The 20,083-nt window shown below is 39.6% G+C and overlaps 1 protein-coding gene across 1 annotated transcript in view; it reads left to right on the forward strand.

The window, feature by feature from the left end:
* OPRM1 (opioid receptor mu 1) overlaps positions 1-15,029 on the forward strand; it is a 40,758-nt gene extending 25,729 nt beyond the window's left edge. The window contains exons 2-3 of the mRNA XM_049654675.1: positions 13,375-13,727; positions 14,464-15,029. Coding sequence (XP_049510632.1) covers positions 13,375-13,727; positions 14,464-15,029 — 919 coding nt within the window. The remainder of the gene's footprint in view (positions 1-13,374; positions 13,728-14,463) is intronic.
* The last annotated feature ends 5,054 nt before the right edge of the window (positions 15,030-20,083 follow it).

Raw genomic sequence — 20,083 nt, forward strand, 5'->3', positions numbered from 1 at the left:
ACTATATAGCAATACCCAACATAAAAGATTCAATAAATATTGGCTAGGGTTAAAATAATTTAAAATAGCACCCATTACCATCATCATTTAATGTGTTCTCATAGTAATTTTTAGAGGTAATGTAATCACCTCTTTACAATTGTAAAAATTGAAATTCAACCACTTGGCCAAGATCACAAGACACAGTACTCAGACCTGTGTATCCCAATTCTAAACCATATCTTCCTACTAGGCTATGCAGGACTGTTTTACTCTTATCTTGATCACGAAGGTAAATTGGGAGGAAATTAAAAAAATCAACGTAGTTTTGGTTATTCACTGCTCTGTGGGTTCATAACACTTTAACAGGACTGGCCTTGCTCCTCAAAGTAAACAGTTTCTATGACTTGAGAATTGCCAGGAATGTTCCTACCTTAAAAGGTAAGATTTTTGGTTACTTAATCTCCCAACACTTAACATTTTAATTAAGGAAATAATGGATTTTAAAATCTAAAATATCTCTAGAAGATATTGTAAAGGAACACTATAAATATAAAACATAGGGCTGTAATCAAACAAGAAGGTTTTTTTGCTTCAATGACTCCTAGACCTAAGGAACACTACTTGAAGGAATGGAATGCATTATAGGTGAATGAGTTACCAAGGGCCTGGTGAGGATCCAGTCAATGGCTCAATGCATGGTCGTGGGCTCTGAAAGAAGGGAACAGCCCTGAAAAAAGGTGAACCCCCAGTAGCATCTGCTACAGGCAGACAATGAGTGAATACATTTGCCACGATTCCAGTGGTGCAGGCAGCTGTTGTGGCTGCAATGCCCTCTAAGTGGCCTGTGCCCATCTGTGGACATCACTGGAAAATTCCTAATGCTCCTTCCAATTGCTGATTGCTGTTGGCCCGCTGGTGCTGGTACAATCTCCTGAGCCAAGTACGCTCTGCTATCAATGCTCACCAGCTGATAGCCACAGGGAATACACCTGGAGCCAAAGACAATTAAACTTATTAAGCTCGCTGCAATGAGAACACCACAGGAATTTTAGTGTCTGGTGATTTAGGATAGGCTTCAAGGAAGCAGAGGTCTATTTGCATAGGGTGCTATCTCAAAGCAAGAGTAATTTGATGCGTGAGCATCAGTGATTTTTTATCTAGGACACAGAATTCACAAAGTAGGGCTGGAGTCATCACTGAATAAGAGGCAGCCATCACTTAATGTTAACCAGGAGAGGGAAATGTTTAGCATTTTTATGGCTGTGGGTGATGTGGATTTTATCTCTGTTCAGGCGTAGTTATAGAGTGGATTGTTTTTGTCTTGTTGCATCACAGCCATGAAGAGTTCTCCTATGTTGATATTCTATAGAGCTATGTTCCACAAAAAAATACCACAGCCTGGCTGTCAGCAACTTGGCTAACTCCCTGAAAGCTCCCTGGGGCTTTTTCCCTCAGATTCCTCAGCCTCACTACCATTAGGCACCACCCCCTGCTCTCCTCTGGCAATAGGGGAAGGATAAAAATGGGGATCAATACAGCGTGGTAAGAGCACATAGGAGGAGAAGATATGATTTGTTTCTGTTGGGGATGATGAGAATCCCTTAAGAATACGAAATGAACAGGAATGTCATATTTAAAGAGATATATAGATGTGGGCATTTGGGTCAGGAGAATTCATCACGTTGCTTGGGCGAGCAGACAGTAGGGTAGACAAGGAGCATGGTCTCTGGACTCCAGAAGCTTACAGACCAAGAAACAACACAGCTAATTCTAGCATAATCACCACATATGTTACACAGCACTAAGATTTCATGCACGAGCATGAGCAAGGTTGAAATGTACTCTCAAATTCATTAATAGCATGAGAATTCCCTTTATTGACTACTCAAATACTTGTTGAGAGTAAATATTATACAATGTTTCATTTCCAGATTTGAGAACAAGCACAGCATTCCACTCTCATCCCCCAAACTCTAGACCAACTTTCAGAAATTATTTTTTAACTAACATAATTTTGAGCAATAAATCAATGAATAGCCAGATATAAATCTGTGAAAATTAGAGAGGAGTTCTTGATAGGCCATGTGGATGTTTAAAGGGACCCATTAAATGCCATGCCTACTTTCCATGAGAATGTTTGAGCCAACCGAGAGAGAAGATGTCATGATTCTGTGAATGGAGAAAGTACATCAGCATGATTAGGATAAGTACTTTGCTGGTAGGTATGCCTTAGATATGTAGTATTAACAGTTTCCTAATTCTAACCCCAGAATGAAATACACTAACCCACCTATTTGTAGTCCTGGACCACCAGTGACCTCCCTATAAGGAAATCAACCTCTTTAATATTTAGAATGTGAAGTAGCTGGATAGGACATGAACAGGAATGCCAACTTTTAACTTCCCTTATGGTGTGTGTGTGTGTGTGTGTGTGTGTGTGTGACACACATGCATGTTTTTCACAAAGGCCTCTTTTACTCTATTTCAGACACTATTAAAAATTGTCTCTGAAATTTCCTTTCAATAGTTTAAAAATGTTTCTTAGAACGTATTATTATTATTTTTTAATTATCATTATTTTTAGAGAGAGAGTGTGAGCCGGAGAGGGGCAGAGAAAGAGAGAGAGAATCCTAAGCAGGCTCCATGCTCAGCACAGAGCCTGATGTGGGGCTCGATCCCACACCTTAGTATCATGACCTGAGCTGAAATCAAGAGTTGAATGCTCAACAAACTGAGCCATCCGGGCACCCCAGAATGTATTTTTAAATTAAAGAAAATAATGATGCATCTTAATGTAAAAATAAATAATACAGGGAAGTACAAAGAAGAAAATAAAAAATAAAGTGGAACCCAACTTCCTGGAGATAGCATTTTGACCGATATCCTTCCAAACAGCTCATACATGAGAAGAGTAGCATTTATTAACACTGCTACATTCTTGTTATTGCACTAAGCAATTTATGAAATTTAAGAGAAATTGGCATCTTTCATCACCAGGATGAAATTATGTTCAGGGATTTCTTTGACAAAGATTAAGTGTATTTTTTTAAGTAACCAAATAAAATAAGATTTTTGATTGCCTACTGTGGGCTGGAGCGAAGAGTACCAAGACTCAAACTCTGACTCTGAGGGACTTTTTGTTTGTTAAGGGGGAAGGAACACAGAGTAGTAAACAGACATGGGGTCATCCCAGTTCTGTTCCTCACTGGTTTTACAACCTTGCGTTAGCCTGCTTATCACTGAGCCTTAGTTTGCTCATCTGCAAAAAGGGAAAGATAAAGTGCCTGTTCCATCATGAAGGACAGCGTTTGAATTGGACTCACTGGTGATAATTCACTGTAGCTCGATTTTAGCCTCAGTTTCCCTAGTCACACCCTAGAGCTATTCTCCATCAAGAACTCTGAAATTTCCCCTTTAAGGACCCCCTACTCCTTTCAGACTAATAATACCTCCTCACTCTCTAGACCCTGAATCTGGTGCTCTCTCAAAACTGACCATCCCCATCCATCATTCTAACCACTTGTTTTGCAAACTACAAACCTCAAGTGAGCACCCAACACCGCCAACCAAATGTTTCTTTGCTGAATTTGCTCTCCTGCTCTCCTCCCTGGCAGATCCCCCACCTTCCTTGCTCCATCACCTTCATTCATTGATGCCCACACTTTTACTTCGTTCACTCATTTAACAAATATTTATTGTGTGCCTACACGGTAGAATTGAAGGCAGTGAACATGGATTGTTTTTTTTCCAACAGCTTTGCTGAAACAAAAAAACAGAAATGGACACCAGGAAATGAAAAATGAGGTCAAGAGAAGGATTTCACTGGAAAAAATATAAGCAAGCAAAAAAAGGTCTTCAATGAGTCTGCAGACCTTTTCTGTATCTGTCCCCCTACTTTTAGTCTTGCTGCTAGTAATAATCAAGAGACCATGTGTGCTATGAATCCCATCTCCTTTCAGTTTCTCAAGGACATTGCTGCCACCCATGCCCTCTATTTCCTCTGATTCATCAGATACCCAGTGCTAGTGTTTCTTTCAGCGCATACACGCTCACTGATATACCAGATATATGATATATACCAGATCAAGGTTTTAAAAAAAACCTTTCTTGGGGCACCTGGGTGGCTCAGTCGGTTAAGCGTCTGACTTCAGCTCAGGTCATGATCTCACAGTTCATGAGTTCGAGCCCCACATCAGGCTCTGTGTTGACAGTCCAGAGCCTGGAACTTGCTTCAGATTCTGTGTCTCCCTCTCTTTCTGCCCCTTCCCTGCCCACACTCTCTCAATAATAAATAAATGTTTAAAACAAAATTTTTTAATAAAAATTAAAAAACCCTTTCTTGACTCACATTCCCTCTGTTCTGCATAACACAACATCTCGAAAGCATTATATACCCTCCTTCCCCCTTGCTCCCCTTTGCTTTTTAACTCTTAACTAAATATCTCCCAACCCCACCACTCCACGGCACTGGTCAAGACTGTTAATAATGTGTATTTTGCTAAAGCCCATAAACATATCCCTGTCCTCATCTTACTTAATCTCTGCAGCATTCCATGACTTTGACCACTACAGACTTCATGACACTCTTTATTTTCTTGGTTTCCTTAACCCCAGCTCTGGGTTTCTTCTTTAAACTGTGGCTATTCAAGGGCACCTGGGTGGCTCAGTTGGTTAAGCGTCCAACTTCAGCTCAGGTCATGATCTCACAGTCCATGAGTTCAAGCCCCGTATCGGGCTCTGTGCTGACAGCTCAGAGCCTGGAGCCTGCTTCAGATTCTGTGTCTCCCTCTCTCTCTGCCCCTCCCCTGCTCATGCTTTGTCTCTGTCTCAAAAATAAATGAAAACGTTAAAAAAAAATTTTAAATTGTGGCTATTCATTACCTGCCATCTTTATCAGGACTTTAACCTGGGCCCTTTTTTCTTCCCTATACGGACTTTCTTCTTAAGCTTTATATATTATATACCTTAGTAATTAAGTCTTATTGATCCTTCTTCCCAATTATCTCAATTCACCGTTTGTTACATCTTTTTAAATGATGTTACTAATTATTTTGCTGTTGTTGACTGTGGTGATGGTGGTGGTAGTGGTGGTTAGGGGGTAAGAAAGAATAAATACTTTGGGGGATATATTGCATTTGAGAAGCCAATAGCAGGTGGAGATGTCCAAAAGAGAGCTGCAAAGGCAGTCATAGAACGTGAGAGAGAGGTTGTGGATCAGCTAGGATTATGAGAAAGTAAAGCAAAAGACATGAACTCAGCTCTTCTTTTAAAAATATGATTCTGGGGGCGCCTGGGTGGCGCAGTCGGTTAAGCGTCCGACTTCAGCCAGGTCACGATCTCGCGGTCCGTGAGTTCGAGCCCCGCGTCAGGCTCTGGGCTGATGGCTCGGAGCCTGGAGCCTGTTTCCGATTCTGTGTCTCCCTCTCTCTCTGCCCCTCCCCCGTTCATGCTCTGTCTCTCTCTGTCCCAAAAATAAATTAAAAACGTTGAAAAAAAAAATTTAAAATAAAAAAAATAAATAAAAATATGATTCTGCTACAACATTCAATATAATGAGAAAATGTCTCAAGATTTCCAAGATGTTCCCAGCATGGCCATTTTTGAGAGGAAGATTAAGAAGCTTTGCATACCTACCATATTTTAGCTAGACAGTGAGTCAAATATTGCTGGGGCAAACTACTTTGCAATGTTATCAGCAATGCACTCCCAGAAACGTACATGACCCACATCACAGTACAGAAAGCACATTATAATTTTAGGTGGAGCCTAAAGAAATGGAGGGGAAAAAAATCTCAAAATTTGTACATCTCTCTGTTTCAGGGTCTCTTATCATAAAACAAGGTGATCAGACAGCGTGGTTTTGAAAGCCCCTCTCAGTTCCTACTTATCATTACATGACCTTTTTGACCAAAGTTCTCTTTAATATGACAGTGATTTGACAAGGAAAAAAGAATATTCCCTCTTCATTTTTACTTTAAAACCTTCTGGTTCCCAAAAAACGTTTGGCTTATCTTACTACAATAAATAAAATAAACCAAGCCCTTCTTTCCATATTTAATTCCATTCAACAAGCATTTACCGGTACCCATTTTGTGCTGAGTTCTGTGCTAAATGGATAATTTTCCCTATTTTTATTTCTTTTATCTTTTCCATTGGTGTTATCTTTCATATTTTACTTATATTGAATGATTGTATGCACATCAACACCAAAAGTGTAAAGGAAGCCTTATATTCATTCTTTCATTAAGTACAATAGGTAATAATTTCATAGGCAGACAATGCCTCCTAAAAATATATAATCTTTAGCATATGCTTGAGCTTCTTCAGAAAGCAATTTTCTAATATTGATGGTGGTAGAATTGTTTTATCATATTTTGAAGTTGTATCCTTTTTTTGTTCCTTCATTATTAAATAAATGCCTAGGGATATATTATTATTTGAAGTTAGTGATAATGTACAACTCGATTATTTTTTGTGTACAAAACTGTCAGGTTCTAAAATAGAAGAAATTTCTTTTTCTCTTAGAACTTCCAAATTTGAAATCTAAGATATTTCTAAGTTCTCAAAACCAGGTCTCTAAAATAAAAGTGAAACATTGTTTCTATGAACCAAAAGGCTTTAGCTCTGAGGTAGATATTCTCATGGTATATTTGAAGTCCGTTAGTCTATAGAGATGAGATTTTCTTGTAAACAAAAATATAAAGTTATAGACAAGAATATTTCAACCAGCAATGGTGGTTAAACACATCAGAAGATTTAGCATAGTAAAATTTTTCTATGATACATAAATATTATTTATCACAGAATATAGGTATTAAGTAGGCAAAATATATTTTTTTCATATAAGCTTTGGATGAAATAAGTGTTACCCATGTCCTGAAGTAAAATTTTCAGGAATGAAATAAAGCAGTAAGTAAGCCCTTCCAAAAGGCATAATCCAAAAAAAAAAATGATTAACCAAAGTCTCAGCCAGAATGGAAGCCTCTCATTTTTTTTTCCTCTAATCAGAGGCCATGTTCTCACTCCACCAGTTCCATTTCCGAAAGGAGAATTTGAAAAGCCTTACAAAATGCATACAATAAAATAAGAGAAATAAAGATGAAAATAGGCAAAGAGGAAACCGAAAGAGAATGAAGTGATGAGACCATCAGTAAAGTGATAAAATAGAAAGGTATGCGATTTTAATGTCATTAGGATTCTACGCAATTATTAATAGGAAATGCAGATTTTACTTTGATTTTTCCAAGCCACAAATGCAAAAAGAATATATAATCACTTATTCATTTCACATTTTCTATTTAAAAGATTCATCAACTCAATCTACTTCAAGAGAGCAAATTTTTCCCTCTCTGTGTGTGAAAGATATTTTTCTCATGAATTGTCATTAATGGGAGATGGAGGAGGAATAAAGTAAGAATAAAAAGAGAGAACAAAAAACGAAAGGGGGTGTGGATAAAGAGAGAACAACACTCAGCCAAAAAAGATTCTGATTGTCCTCACATTCTGGTGACAAGGAGACGGAAAGAGCCAATTAACCTCTGGAAGGAGGTGCCTCTGTGTTTATTTCCTGTAAGCCTCTCTCTGTCTTGTCTTGTGAGTCAGACTGGCAGGCAATACTCACGTTCTTGTCCACAGGACTCAGAGGTCTGAGGTTACTACTCTCTCCTTTTTCTAGTATAAGCTTATTGGAAATTTGGTCATTGACCACACAAAACCACTTTGAAATAAATATAAGTGAAATATTTTAAAACATTCTATAACAAAGTGAGGAAACCCCCTGTTCCCTCTTTCCCTAACCTAGTGGAGAATATAACAGAAAATAACAAATGAGTATACGGTTTCTTTCTATGTTAATACCTAATGAGAGTATTATCACTGGCTTTGGTTTTGGTTCTTGTTTTACATCTCTCTCTCTCTCTCTCTCTCTCTCTCTCTCTCTCTCTCCCTTCCTGCCTCTCTGTCTCTCTCACACACACATACACACACACACACACACACACACACACACACACACGCTTGCCAGAAATATAAGAATGAAATGGACAATAAATGAGAATTTTAAGTAGGTAGTCATATGACCATTTTTGTTCATGTACGTAATAATTCATTTTCTCTATTAAAAGTGTGAATTTCTTTTTTTTAATTTTTTAATGTTTATTTTTGAGAGAGACACAGAGTGTGAGCAGGGGAGTGGCAGAGAGAGGGAGACACAGAATCCAAAGCAGGCTCCAGGCTCTGAGCTGTCAGCACAGAGCCCTATGCAGGGCTCAAATTCACAAACTGGAGAACATGACCTGAGCCAAAGTCAGAGGCTTAACCGACAGAGCCACCCAGGTGCTCCTAAAAGTGTTAATTTCTTTTTTTTAATTATTATTTATTCATTTTGAGAGACACAGACACAGCATGAGTAGGGGAGGGGCAGAGAGATAGGGAGAGAGAGAGAGAATCCCAGTAGGCTCCATGCTGCCAGCATGGCTCAAACCCACAAAGCGGTGAGACCACGACCTGAGCCAAAACCACAAGGCAGAGGCTTAACCGACTAAGCCACCCAGGTGCTCCAAAAGCATGAACTTCTTTATGTGAGGTAGACAGAAAAGTCATGGCAGATGCTAGAGAAGTATCTTTCCAAGCACAGTGCTAGAAAGGGCTCATTGAGTCTTTACTGGGTTAGAGATCTTTCTACTTCACTGGTATTAGCAAACGGGAAAAAGAGTGAGAAAAACTCCATTTGGTAAAAACACGAAAGAGCAGCAAATTAGCCCAAAAAGAGGTGAAGGCTCTGTTGTGAACCCCGAGAAAAGGTAGTAGAGCGATATGAAGGGTGACATGTTAGCTGACAAACTGGATTCTAAAATATGTTCTTCCTCTTTTCAAGCTTCCTTGGTCATTCTTTTTCTGGCTAGAGACAAGGCCATCATGATTCAAGAATTAACTCTAAATAAAAGAATAACAAAAGGTTTGCAAAGCCCATTGATTATATACAAGCAATTTATTCAGCGTGGCTTCATTTAACACCTGTTGGTCACAATCACACTGTTTTGGCAAGTAGTAATAGTTCCAAAAATGACATCAAGAATGGGTCTGAAGATGAATAAGTATTCTTTTATAACCACAAAGAAAGGAAGGGCATTGACAAACAAAAAGTGTGTACAAAATATGGGAGAATATTTGAGCTGCCAATGAAATGGGCTTCATAATGCCTCTTCCCCAACATAGCATCTAAATATGGGTCAAACATTGAAGGTCCTGAGAATACAGTTTCTTAAAAAAATAATAATTGCATGGTAATACATTTGGATTTTAATAAGCTACTCAATCACCTAGAACGGTTTTAAAGAAATACATACCAGGAAAGATTTAGTGGGATAATTCTAAAACTCTAAAAAAAAAAAAAAAAAAAAAAAAAGCTTGAGCCTCTGCCTAGAGAAAAAGCCCCAGTTCAGTGGGCAGAGTAAGGCTGGTCAAGGTCACGAAGGCCCTATAATCCAGGTGAGACACTCCAAGGACATGCCATGTATCCCTCCAGTCGTTGACCATTTTGTCACCAAACTCGTTTATGGCGCAGTAAGAAGGAATAGGTACAAAGGATGGAAAGAGGCTTGCGTGTTAATATCCAGGAGCTCTACTCAGATCCACTCAGGTGAACCAAGCAGCAGAGATGGTCCTTCCTTCAGCTCACCTCTTTGGTAGTTTTGCAAACTCTGGTTTGTATACTCCTATAATTCGTGGGGTGACTCTGATTGTTCGTGTAACTTTTCTGGGGCAACATTCATACCACTGCATCAGAGCAGAACAGAATGATCAGCTCGTGTTTGCTGGACTGAAGGACCCCTTTTCTGATCAGACTGTCCCTTTAGAGTAAAGCCTTTAGAGATACATTGGAGGCAAACTGGAATTCTGAAACCTTTGTTCTTGTATAATTCTCTTACATATATTTAGGAAATTGCAAAACCCTCATTTATATTTGCTGTGACTCAAGGTGTGAGTAACTGGGGTAAGAACACTGGCTATCTTTAGAGGAAGACTCTGGATAAATTGAGAAAATTCAAACAGCATTGTTCCTGTAAAATGCCATTTGAAACAGCTTTTGTAGACATCCACTTTTTCTTTTGTGATGTAGGACCCTAACCTAATTTTGTTACACAAACATCTCTTTCTGGGGGAGGAACATCTTTCTAACTGAAATAAACACACATTAATAAGTACCTAGTGCTATGATGAGCCTGAAGGAAAGGTTAGAGGTATGTTGAGTCATAAAACTGACAGTAAAGAACCTGATTATTCAACATGATACACTCTTAAAGATAAGATGTGAAATGGAAGGTCGGCTGGGTGGGAAGTGACTAATGCAGCGGCGTGCGCCTTTGTATCGTGCACGTCTGGAATCAGTGATGGAGCTAGCAAGGGTTTTGTCTGCTTTGTGGGAGAAATTTCTTTTTATAAACGTCAAAAAATTTTTTTAATTTTTTAAAACTTTTTATTTGAGAAGGACAGAGACAGCGTGAGGGGGGAGGCGGGGGGAGAGTGAGAATCCCCAGCAGGCTCCACACCCTCAGCTCAGACCCCAACACGGGTCTCGAACCCATGTAACCATGAGATCATGACCTGAGCTGAAACCAAGAATTGGACGCTTAACCAACTGTGTCACTCAGGTGCCCCATATAAGTATCAAAAAAATCTTTAAACCTCTTGAGCATCTAAGTGACTTATTCTGAAATCCTAAGTTGTAGTTTTGATTTTATTTGTTTGCTGTTGGAGTTTGGAGGAGATTGTCTAAATTACCTTTTTTATGTTTGCCACATTTAGAGTCCTCACTAAAATCAAATTGGTTTACTTCTTCAAGTTAAATGGCTTTCTCTACCTTTTCCTTTTGAAATCTTTTAAAGGAATAAAACTTCTAAAGCAACTCAAAAGGCCCCAAGTCTGACTCTCCTGCATTAATGCAACATCTGCGATTATAACAGACAAGATCGAGAATAAGAATTTTAGAGCTCAAAGAAACAATTCAGTCCTGTTGACCATAAGAGGTTCATGAAATCCTCCATTATAACTACAGCTTCCTGGTGCTTATTGAAAACCAAAAAAAAAAACCTTTCCTGAACACTGAATTAAGGCCCTAAGAAATGAGTCCATAATACTCTAGCCTCCAACCAACAATTATCTTGGTCTGAGTTAGCTTCTTAATCATGTGACTGAAAAATGTACACAGGCTGAAGTTCAAAGAGAATGTATTGCACCAAGTAAACAAAAAGTACAAGGCTTCAGGTATAGGTTCCTGTCTTACTCTCCCAAATTCACATCCTCTGTGTTGGATCCACTTTCAAGTAGGTTCTTCCAACAACTACACACCCTACATTCTCTCAGGTTTAATTATTTTAAAATATTGTATTATTTCTCCAGAAGTCCCCCCAAAATCTTATTGGCTCTGGCAGAAACATGAGACTATATCTGAACATTCACCATGGCCCCGATCGCTTTACATCGTGGTGCCCTGAACTAGTAATAGAGCAAATTGCAAAGCACACAGACTAAGAGTGGAAAAGGAGTGGTTTCCCCGAGTGAAACTGAGGTACTGTTCCTAAGGTTAAGGTAAATAGATGTGGAATGTCAAATACATCTGGCAATTTGACAATACATTTGCAGGATATCCTTCTACCATCAGATATAATTTATTAGTGCTGTCAATATAGCTACTTATCTCTTCTAATTTCTGTGACCTTGAAGACATATAAAACTCCTAGAGTACTTACAAAGGGAAAGAAAAACCTATGTCCATGCAAAGTCCTAATGTTCATAACAGCTAATTCTCAGTATCCAAAAACGAGATGCAACTCAATTCCCACTAATAGATGAATGATAAACAAGTTTGGCATAGCCATACTATAATATCCACGTCCATACTCAACACTAATAATAATAACCATACTCAGTAATAAAAAAAGAATGCATTATTGATCCATGCAACAAAATGTGGATGCATCTCAAAATAATAGTGCAGAGCAGAAGAAGCTAAACAAAAAAAGGGTACCTACTGAATGATTCTATTTACATAAAATTCTAGAAAATGAAAACTAATCTAGAATAACGGAAAGCAGATCAAGATCAATGATTGCCTAGGGCTGGGGTTCAAGGGAAGAAACTAAGATGGAAAGATTAAGAGCTGCACAAGGAAACTTCTGAGGGTGATAGGTTTATTATCTTGATCAAGAGTTGGCATTTTTTGCTGTAAAAGGCAAGATAGTAAATATTTTAGACTTTGCAGGCCATATGGTCTCTGTCACAACTACTCAACTCTGCCATTGCATTATCAAAACAGCTATAGATAACAAGTAATTAAATGAATGGGAGTGTGTTCCAGCAAAACAGGCAGCAGCCAGACCCAGTCTGTAGGCTGTAGTTCACCAATTCCTGATCTTGATTAAGATGACTGTTTCACAAGTGTGTACATATGTCAAAACTTATCAAATTGTACACTTTAATTATATGCTATTTATTGTATGTCAATGATGCCTCAATAAAGCTATTAAAAAATAAAAACAGCTTTACCTTTCTCATCATGGATTGGATAAAATCCTACCTCCCCACCATGGCACAAAAATCCCTCCATGAACTGGCCTCTATATGCCCAACCTATCAAATGTATTGCCATTCATTCTCTGGTAGGATTTTATCCTTTGGCAGTGCTAAAACTCACATGTCATGCCTTTGTTTAGGTGTTCTACCTATCTAGAATGACTACTCTTACCAACTGTAAGATTATACTTGCACACTTACAATTCCAGGATGTCTTCCTTCTTCCCTTACCTTAACCCTTCTATTCCCTTTGTTTCTTTTTTGTGCCACCATAATGGTCTTGTGTGTGTGTGTGTGTGTGTGTGTGTGTGTGTGTGTGTGTATGGACATATGGACATACATACGTATAAACACACTTGCACTAATACACTGACATATATACATACACATTCCTGCATGATTAAATTTTTCCATAATTTTAACTATATATACTGAAATTTTTCTCATAGAGTTAAAATGAATTATTATTCATTTTATATCCATTTCATGAGTATCAATATACTTGGATACGTGACTGAGACCTCCCTGTGTCTATTACATCTATCACAGTGCCTGGCACACGTTAAAAAAAAAAGCTAATAAATCAGCATGCAGCTATTATAACCATTTTACAGATTATAAAACTGATAGGCAAAGAAACTATGTATTTGGCTCATAGGCACATAGTTATAAATAGTATTAGTATTAGAAAGAGAGCTCGCATATCTCATCTCAAATGCTTTCCACTAATCCTTGTGATGTATTTTATTACTGGAAGCTCATCTGTATTTCATGTTGATCGTTTTCTGACTCTGCCACTGTTCCTCCTTCATCTCCTAGATACACCAAAATGAAGACTGCCACCAACATCTATATTTTCAACCTTGCTCTAGCAGATGCCTTAGCAACCAGCACCCTGCCCTTCCAGAGTGTCAATTACCTAATGGGAACATGGCCGTTTGGAACCATCCTCTGCAAGATTGTGATCTCCATCGATTACTATAATATGTTCACAAGCATCTTTACCCTCTGCACCATGAGCGTTGATCGCTACATCGCAGTCTGCCATCCCGTCAAGGCCCTGGACTTCCGTACGCCCCGCAACGCCAAAATTGTCAATGTGTGCAACTGGATCCTCTCTTCAGCCATTGGTTTGCCTGTGATGTTCATGGCAACAACGAAGTACAGGCATGGTAAGTTGCAGGCCTGCGGGATGAAGGGTTTATAGACAGACATGCTGGTGAAGTCATGCGTCCAGTAGGGAGTGGTCTAACATCTTAGTCAAATTGTCATTTTAATGATTTTTTTCTAGCAGAATGCCTTTAAAGTTTTTGTAAAAGGAAGTTTTCCCTAAATTGTAAGCCCACTAAGCATTTTAAAGAGAATATAACCTATTGCTTCCTGATTTCTCTACATTTACTTCATCAAAATGATGGGAAAACAAGAAGATAGCTCTACCAAGAGTAATTAGAACTTAAACCCCCCCCAAAAAAAAAAAACACTAAGTGGAAGCTTGTTTTAAAACTTTGAGTGGCTGTCTCCATGACAAATTTATCTTTCTAAAATGATGAATCAACCACCCATCAAAAGGTGGAATGAAAATATCCATTAGCTGGAAACTCCTATAGACTTTGGACAGTGATTATATCTTTATGGCAACGTAGACCCGTAGAGGATCTAGCTCACAGTGAAAGGTCTGCAACTGTTGACTGAATTAAAGCAATCAAAATGGACAAAAAATGAGATATGTAGTGGGAAAAAAAAAAACTAAAAATAAACTCTCCCTAAAAATCAACAGAGAGCTGAGTTTCTCCCTCAATTGCTTTAAATCTTCCCTTATTGGCTTCTCTTCATGGCTTTAAGTTAGCTCTGGTCAAGGCTGCAATTAGACATTGCTGCTAATTCTCCCTTATAACCATTGTTTCCTAGGTTCCATAGACTGTACACTCACCTTCTCTCACCCAACCTGGTACTGGGAAAACCTGCTGAAAATCTGTGTTTTCATCTTTGCCTTCATCATGCCAGTCCTCATCATTACAGTATGTTATGGACTGATGATCTTACGCCTCAAGAGTGTCCGTATGCTCTCTGGCTCCAAAGAAAAGGACAGGAACCTGCGAAGAATCACCAGGATGGTGCTGGTTGTTGTGGCTGTGTTCATTGTCTGCTGGACTCCCATTCACATTTACGTCATCATTAAAGCCTTGATTACAATCCCAGAAACTACATTCCAGACCGTTTCCTGGCACTTCTGCATTGCTCTAGGTTACACAAACAGCTGCCTGAACCCAGTCCTGTACGCATTTCTGGATGAAAACTTCAAACGATGCTTCAGAGAGTTCTGTATCCCAACTTCCTCCACCATTGAGCAACAAAACTCCACTCGAATTCGTCAGAACACTAGAGACCACCCCTCCACGGCCAATACAGTGGATAGGACTAACCATCAGGTATGCAGCTTCTGGAATTGGGTATACCTACTGGAGGTGACATAAAAATTACAGAGTTTGTACCAATCCAGTTTTAATCCATTAGAGGTGGATTGGTAACTAAGGGATAGAGGTTCCTCCCGTGAGGAATGAGGGAGGAGAGGAGTAAATTATGGTCATTGAGACAGAGGGGTACTTCATTATATAAACAACTCTAGGTGCCGGTATGTATTTATTTAGATACAGAGATACGCCTACCAGAAATCCATAAAGCCACTAAAAATCACTATCCTCACAGCTGTTATTTCTATGCAAAATTTATGACGTTAGCACATGGTGGAAGTGATCCTGTTCTGAAATTCTTCTCATTTCCCCCAGTGTTCTATGTTTCATGCACATCACTCCAATATCTCTGTCACTTCTCAAAAGCCAGTCTTGCTCTGGCTCTGTGGTTAAATGGGAAGGGTTATCACTTGCTGACCGTGGTGATGAGTGTCAGATGTTCCCAGCAAATCAGGGTCACAGCAAAGGAGAAAAGAGAGGGAAAAAAAAAAAAAAAAAGGCCAGCCCTAACCTGTTCAGCCATTAGTTTGTCCATTTTTATACCTGAACTCTAGAGGACACAGCAACCATACCACTTAATTACTAGAACTAACTTAGTTTTATAACTGCCCTTATACCAGTCAGGGTTAATATGGTGAGGAGTGACTATTTTTTGGAAGATGTATTCCTAGGCACAGAGTACAGATGCGGGGCTGCACAGAAGAGTCAAGATTTATACACAATATTATAATCACATGAGAACCAAAAAAAAAGAAAAGAGAAAAATTTGTCTCTTACTTACTATGACCTTGATAAGCCACTGATGTGCAAAATTTGGAATCTGACCTGTAAGGTAATTCAAACATACCGCCTAACTATTAACATTAATTGAGATAAGTAAATTTTCAAATGATAGTGCCAGCATCCAAAAATCGCAGCCTCTGTAATTTTATAACACAGAACTCAAATTCTAACATTTTGTGAAGTAAATCCTTGAGTCAGAACCTTAAAACTTGTTAAGGTCTGGGGGCAGGACTGTCTGAACAGATGACTCCATAAAAATGACAAGGAAGTCGAACTGGCGAGGGAGAAGGGAGAGCTGTACAGCACAGAGCAGCGGCTTCCTCTCCGTTTTCTCTTCCCTGAGCCCCACTCTGTCTCCTCTTACCCCCGCTCCCCCCGCAACCCCGCCCCGCCCAGGCTCAGCCCTTCCAGTTCACCACAGACCCAAGGTAACGTGGTGCAGAGGGTCTGCGTTAGGGGGCGCTGATCCTCACATCGCTGATACTGAATAACCAAAAGGAGCAGGGGCCATTGGGCCCCCTAGAGGGTATGATGGCAGCTCCTCTTCCAGCCAACGGGAAATTACTAACTTACTAAGTGTCACCTCCAATTTCATTTCAGAAATAAAAGCCAGAAAGAAATGTGTTTCTATTCTGCTTCCTTTCTCTATATTTTTTCCACATCAAGACCTCTACACCTGCTTCTTCTAGATCCCTCTCAGGAGCTAGCAAAAGCTTGTGAGTAATTTAAAAAAGGGTAGGGATTTAAATAGATTTTCTCTGACCTGAGGATAATATGTTATGGAAAGCAATTTAAAACCCTCAGTCCTAGACCCAGGTTAACATATTTTGCATTGGAACAAAGTACTTGCACGGGAGCACAGTGATGGAGCCCATTGTAAGTGCTGAGTCTTTCTCAGTCAGGGCCTGCCCTACCTTCTCTCCCTTGCAGGCACTCTGGGGTGTGGCTGTGGGTAGTGTGACCCAGGCCACTGATGAGGCCTCCAGTCCCATCTGATCCTCTCAGCGCTCTTCCCTCACCTGCTGTCCTGGAAACAGCTCAGCTCCTAGCCTGTCTGGTGAAGCACTTCTCCTGAGTTCACCATGATTGTCCTTTAGTTGCCCAGACCCTGCCCTTGACTTCCATCCATATCCAGCATTTCCACATTAGTGTGGTTCCTGCACAGCCAGAGAGAGGAGAAAGGAAGCTAATTGAGGAAGCTCTGTTCTAAGTAACTAAAAGGTTTGCTTTAAAAATACATCCAATTAGGGCTTATCTTCATCGCTGCCTCTATGAAGCAGCATCAGTGTCAGATAACAGCAGAAACACATTAGCCCTGGAATTGGCTGCTTTCCCAAAATGCCCAGCTGGGAGGGCTGGACAGAGAAGAGCGGCTGCCAGGAAAAGAGGAAAAGACACTCTGACATATTTGGAAATTAAGACAAATCAAAGATCTCTTTCACTAATCTCCACTGATGTGTCATCATTAGAATCAAGGCAGTTATGCGCAGACATCTGGAACAGTACATAAGCCTTTGGTGATAGTTTCAATAATATATCAAAATAATAAAACCATTTGAAGGAAAACCAGAGACTTTACGGTTATATCTATACTGCATAGTTGATTAGTCATACAAATTCAGAATCTGAAGGACAGGTTGGGGGGGGTTGTTTGTTTGTTTGTCCTTTTCTGTTCTTAAACCATGAGCCACTATGTTGGGAAAAAAAGCTAATTGGATTTGCATGAGCTTTTTTAACTGCTTGTCTGGAGTTGGTACTTGTAGATATATGTGTATTTTCTCCAAGAAATATACTATCTATGTCATGTTTCAAGCACATTAGTCAACTTCATATCCTGCAGATCAGAGATCCGATATCAAACCTTCCCAGGGTGTCTGTATTCTGACAACTGTACACTGAGACCATGTCCATACAGCGCAAAGCGAAGAGTTGCCAATTATCAAGGTAATTTGATAAACCATCTGAGAAAATTCTGTGCCCCAAATAAAGTTTGAATCATGGTTACATAGTGAAGGGCTGCTCAGTCAGCTTTTGCTACATAACAAATCATTCCGGAACACAGCACCCTTGAGCAACCATTTATTTAGTTTGCACTTCCATAGATCAGCGGTTGGACCTGGGCTGGGCTTCCAGACAGTTCTTCCGGTCTCAGCTGGGCTCACACTAGGGACAGCAGCAGGTGTCAGAAGTGCTGTCAGCTAGCTAGTCTGGGATGAACCCTGCAACAATTGCAGACTGTACATGGGTCCTCATCTTCCTTGCTGTTCTCAAGGTGATCACAGGTTCTAGGTTCAAGGGGTGGCCAAACAGACCTCACCTCTTGATGGTAGGAGCTGAAGTTACATTGCAAAGGGGTGTGGATATAGGGAGGGAAATCATCGTGGCCCTTTTTGCCAACTATCTCTATCGTAGACACGTGCTGCATTGGGTAGGCATAGCTTCCTGAGAGCACAGAACACGTCTGCCTTCCTCCTTCTAGTTCCTCCAGCATCTACCTAAAACAGTGTCTGACACATTAAAAAGTACTCCAAAAATATCTGTGGAATGAATGATGATCAGAGGCCTCATGATATTTCAGGAGATACAGAGGGTAGTAAGGATGACCCCTTTCTTACACAACCGATTGACAACGTCAATGCTTATATAACACTCTGACGTTATTCCCAGCTCTCCCTTCAGTAACTGGAAGCTATTCACAGCAGCATTCTTCATTTTCTACTCTCTAGTCCTCTGACCAAAAGTTCTACTTTTCAAAAAAAAATCGTCACACTCGTACTTGTCTTCTAATTGTATTTCTAACAAGTGCTATTGATGAGGAAGCCAAGAACAGGATTTCGTGCCCTAAAGAGGACTTGGCCCTGGAGAAGCATAAAAAAATAAATAAACAAGGAAAGAAAAGATGTCTCATGTCCTTTTGTCCATTCCAGGGTTCAGCCTCCCACTCCAGCTGCAGGATTCCATGCCTGATTTATGTTCAGCTCGTTGTCTTTATAGCTTCTGGATTTTTATTAGGGAGAGTCAGGCATAGACATTCACTTTCCATCTGCTCTCAGTGCAATTTAATTTCTCTGTGCATGTACCACCCTGCCATTGCTACTGGACTCCACCTTGCTTCAGAACACTTCCCCCATTTGCTCAGATCAATCCAGGTCACCTTGGACCTGAGATGCTGGCTTGCCTTCACTGCTTGGTTTCCACCCGACTGCATTCTATAATGCATTTTCTGTTTTGACACCTAGACTACGTCCTTTACTATTTAACATTATACAGGAAAAGAAGCAACTCTATTAGACAAGCTGGACTGTTATTTAAGGAGCTTGTATTAACCACAGCTATAATAATAATGCTGTCTTACATTTGTATCACAGCAAACAAATTAAAAAGTGCTTTCGCGTGCACGATCATATTGGCTTCATATAACAACCCTGATGGGTAAATATAAAAAAAAAATAAATGCTCAGGGAGGCTAAATGATTATCAGAGATCAAACCACCAGTAAGAGGCAGAACCCAGACAAATATCGGGGCCTCTAATATTAATCCAAAGCTTTCCTCTGCTTTCTTACACAATGCCACATTGTACTCAAATATTACGTGGTCTCACCCAGAGGCTCTCAAACCTTACTGTGAGTATAAGTTCTGAGGAACTTCTCTAAGAAATTCTGGTTCACTGCCTCAAGACCAAGGTGGGGTCCAAGAATCTGCCTTTAGAATACAACATGAAACTGAAAACTGATTTAAACTGTAACTTTATCCAAATACTACCAAGGTTACCGTTTTGTCTAACCCAGCTACCATTTCAGTCAATCTGATGGGTAATAATTTTTTCACTAAATGCATCTTGCTAAAGCAAGATAACGTAGCTATAGTTGGACAGATCCTTAACTTTCTAATGTATCTATCAGTGAGTCTCATAGGACATAGTAATGTAACAGTGATAAAGCTAACATTACAGTACCTCCCGACAGCTTCTTCTCAGTAATATGACAAGTTGAGCCCTAAGCCCTCTGGTTACCATTTTTTAAGCATTTTCTTAACGTTTTAATCAAAGTAGCAAGTTAAGAAATTAGGAGATGTTTTGCATTTGTATTTACTACAAAGCTCTATTATCCCCAGGTTAACTAAAAGCAGAAGACTATTTGTTAAACCAACTGTGTCACTCTCAAATACCAGATCTTGATTTTTTTAATAAAACATCTGTGGAAAGATCATTGGAGAAGAAAAAGCATTTCAATTCCATCACAAAAGCCCCAAATGTGAATAGCTCACAAAACT

Source organism: Panthera uncia, assembly GCF_023721935.1.
Source record: "Panthera uncia isolate 11264 chromosome B2 unlocalized genomic scaffold, Puncia_PCG_1.0 HiC_scaffold_24, whole genome shotgun sequence".
NCBI lineage: Eukaryota > Metazoa > Chordata > Mammalia > Carnivora > Felidae > Panthera > Panthera uncia.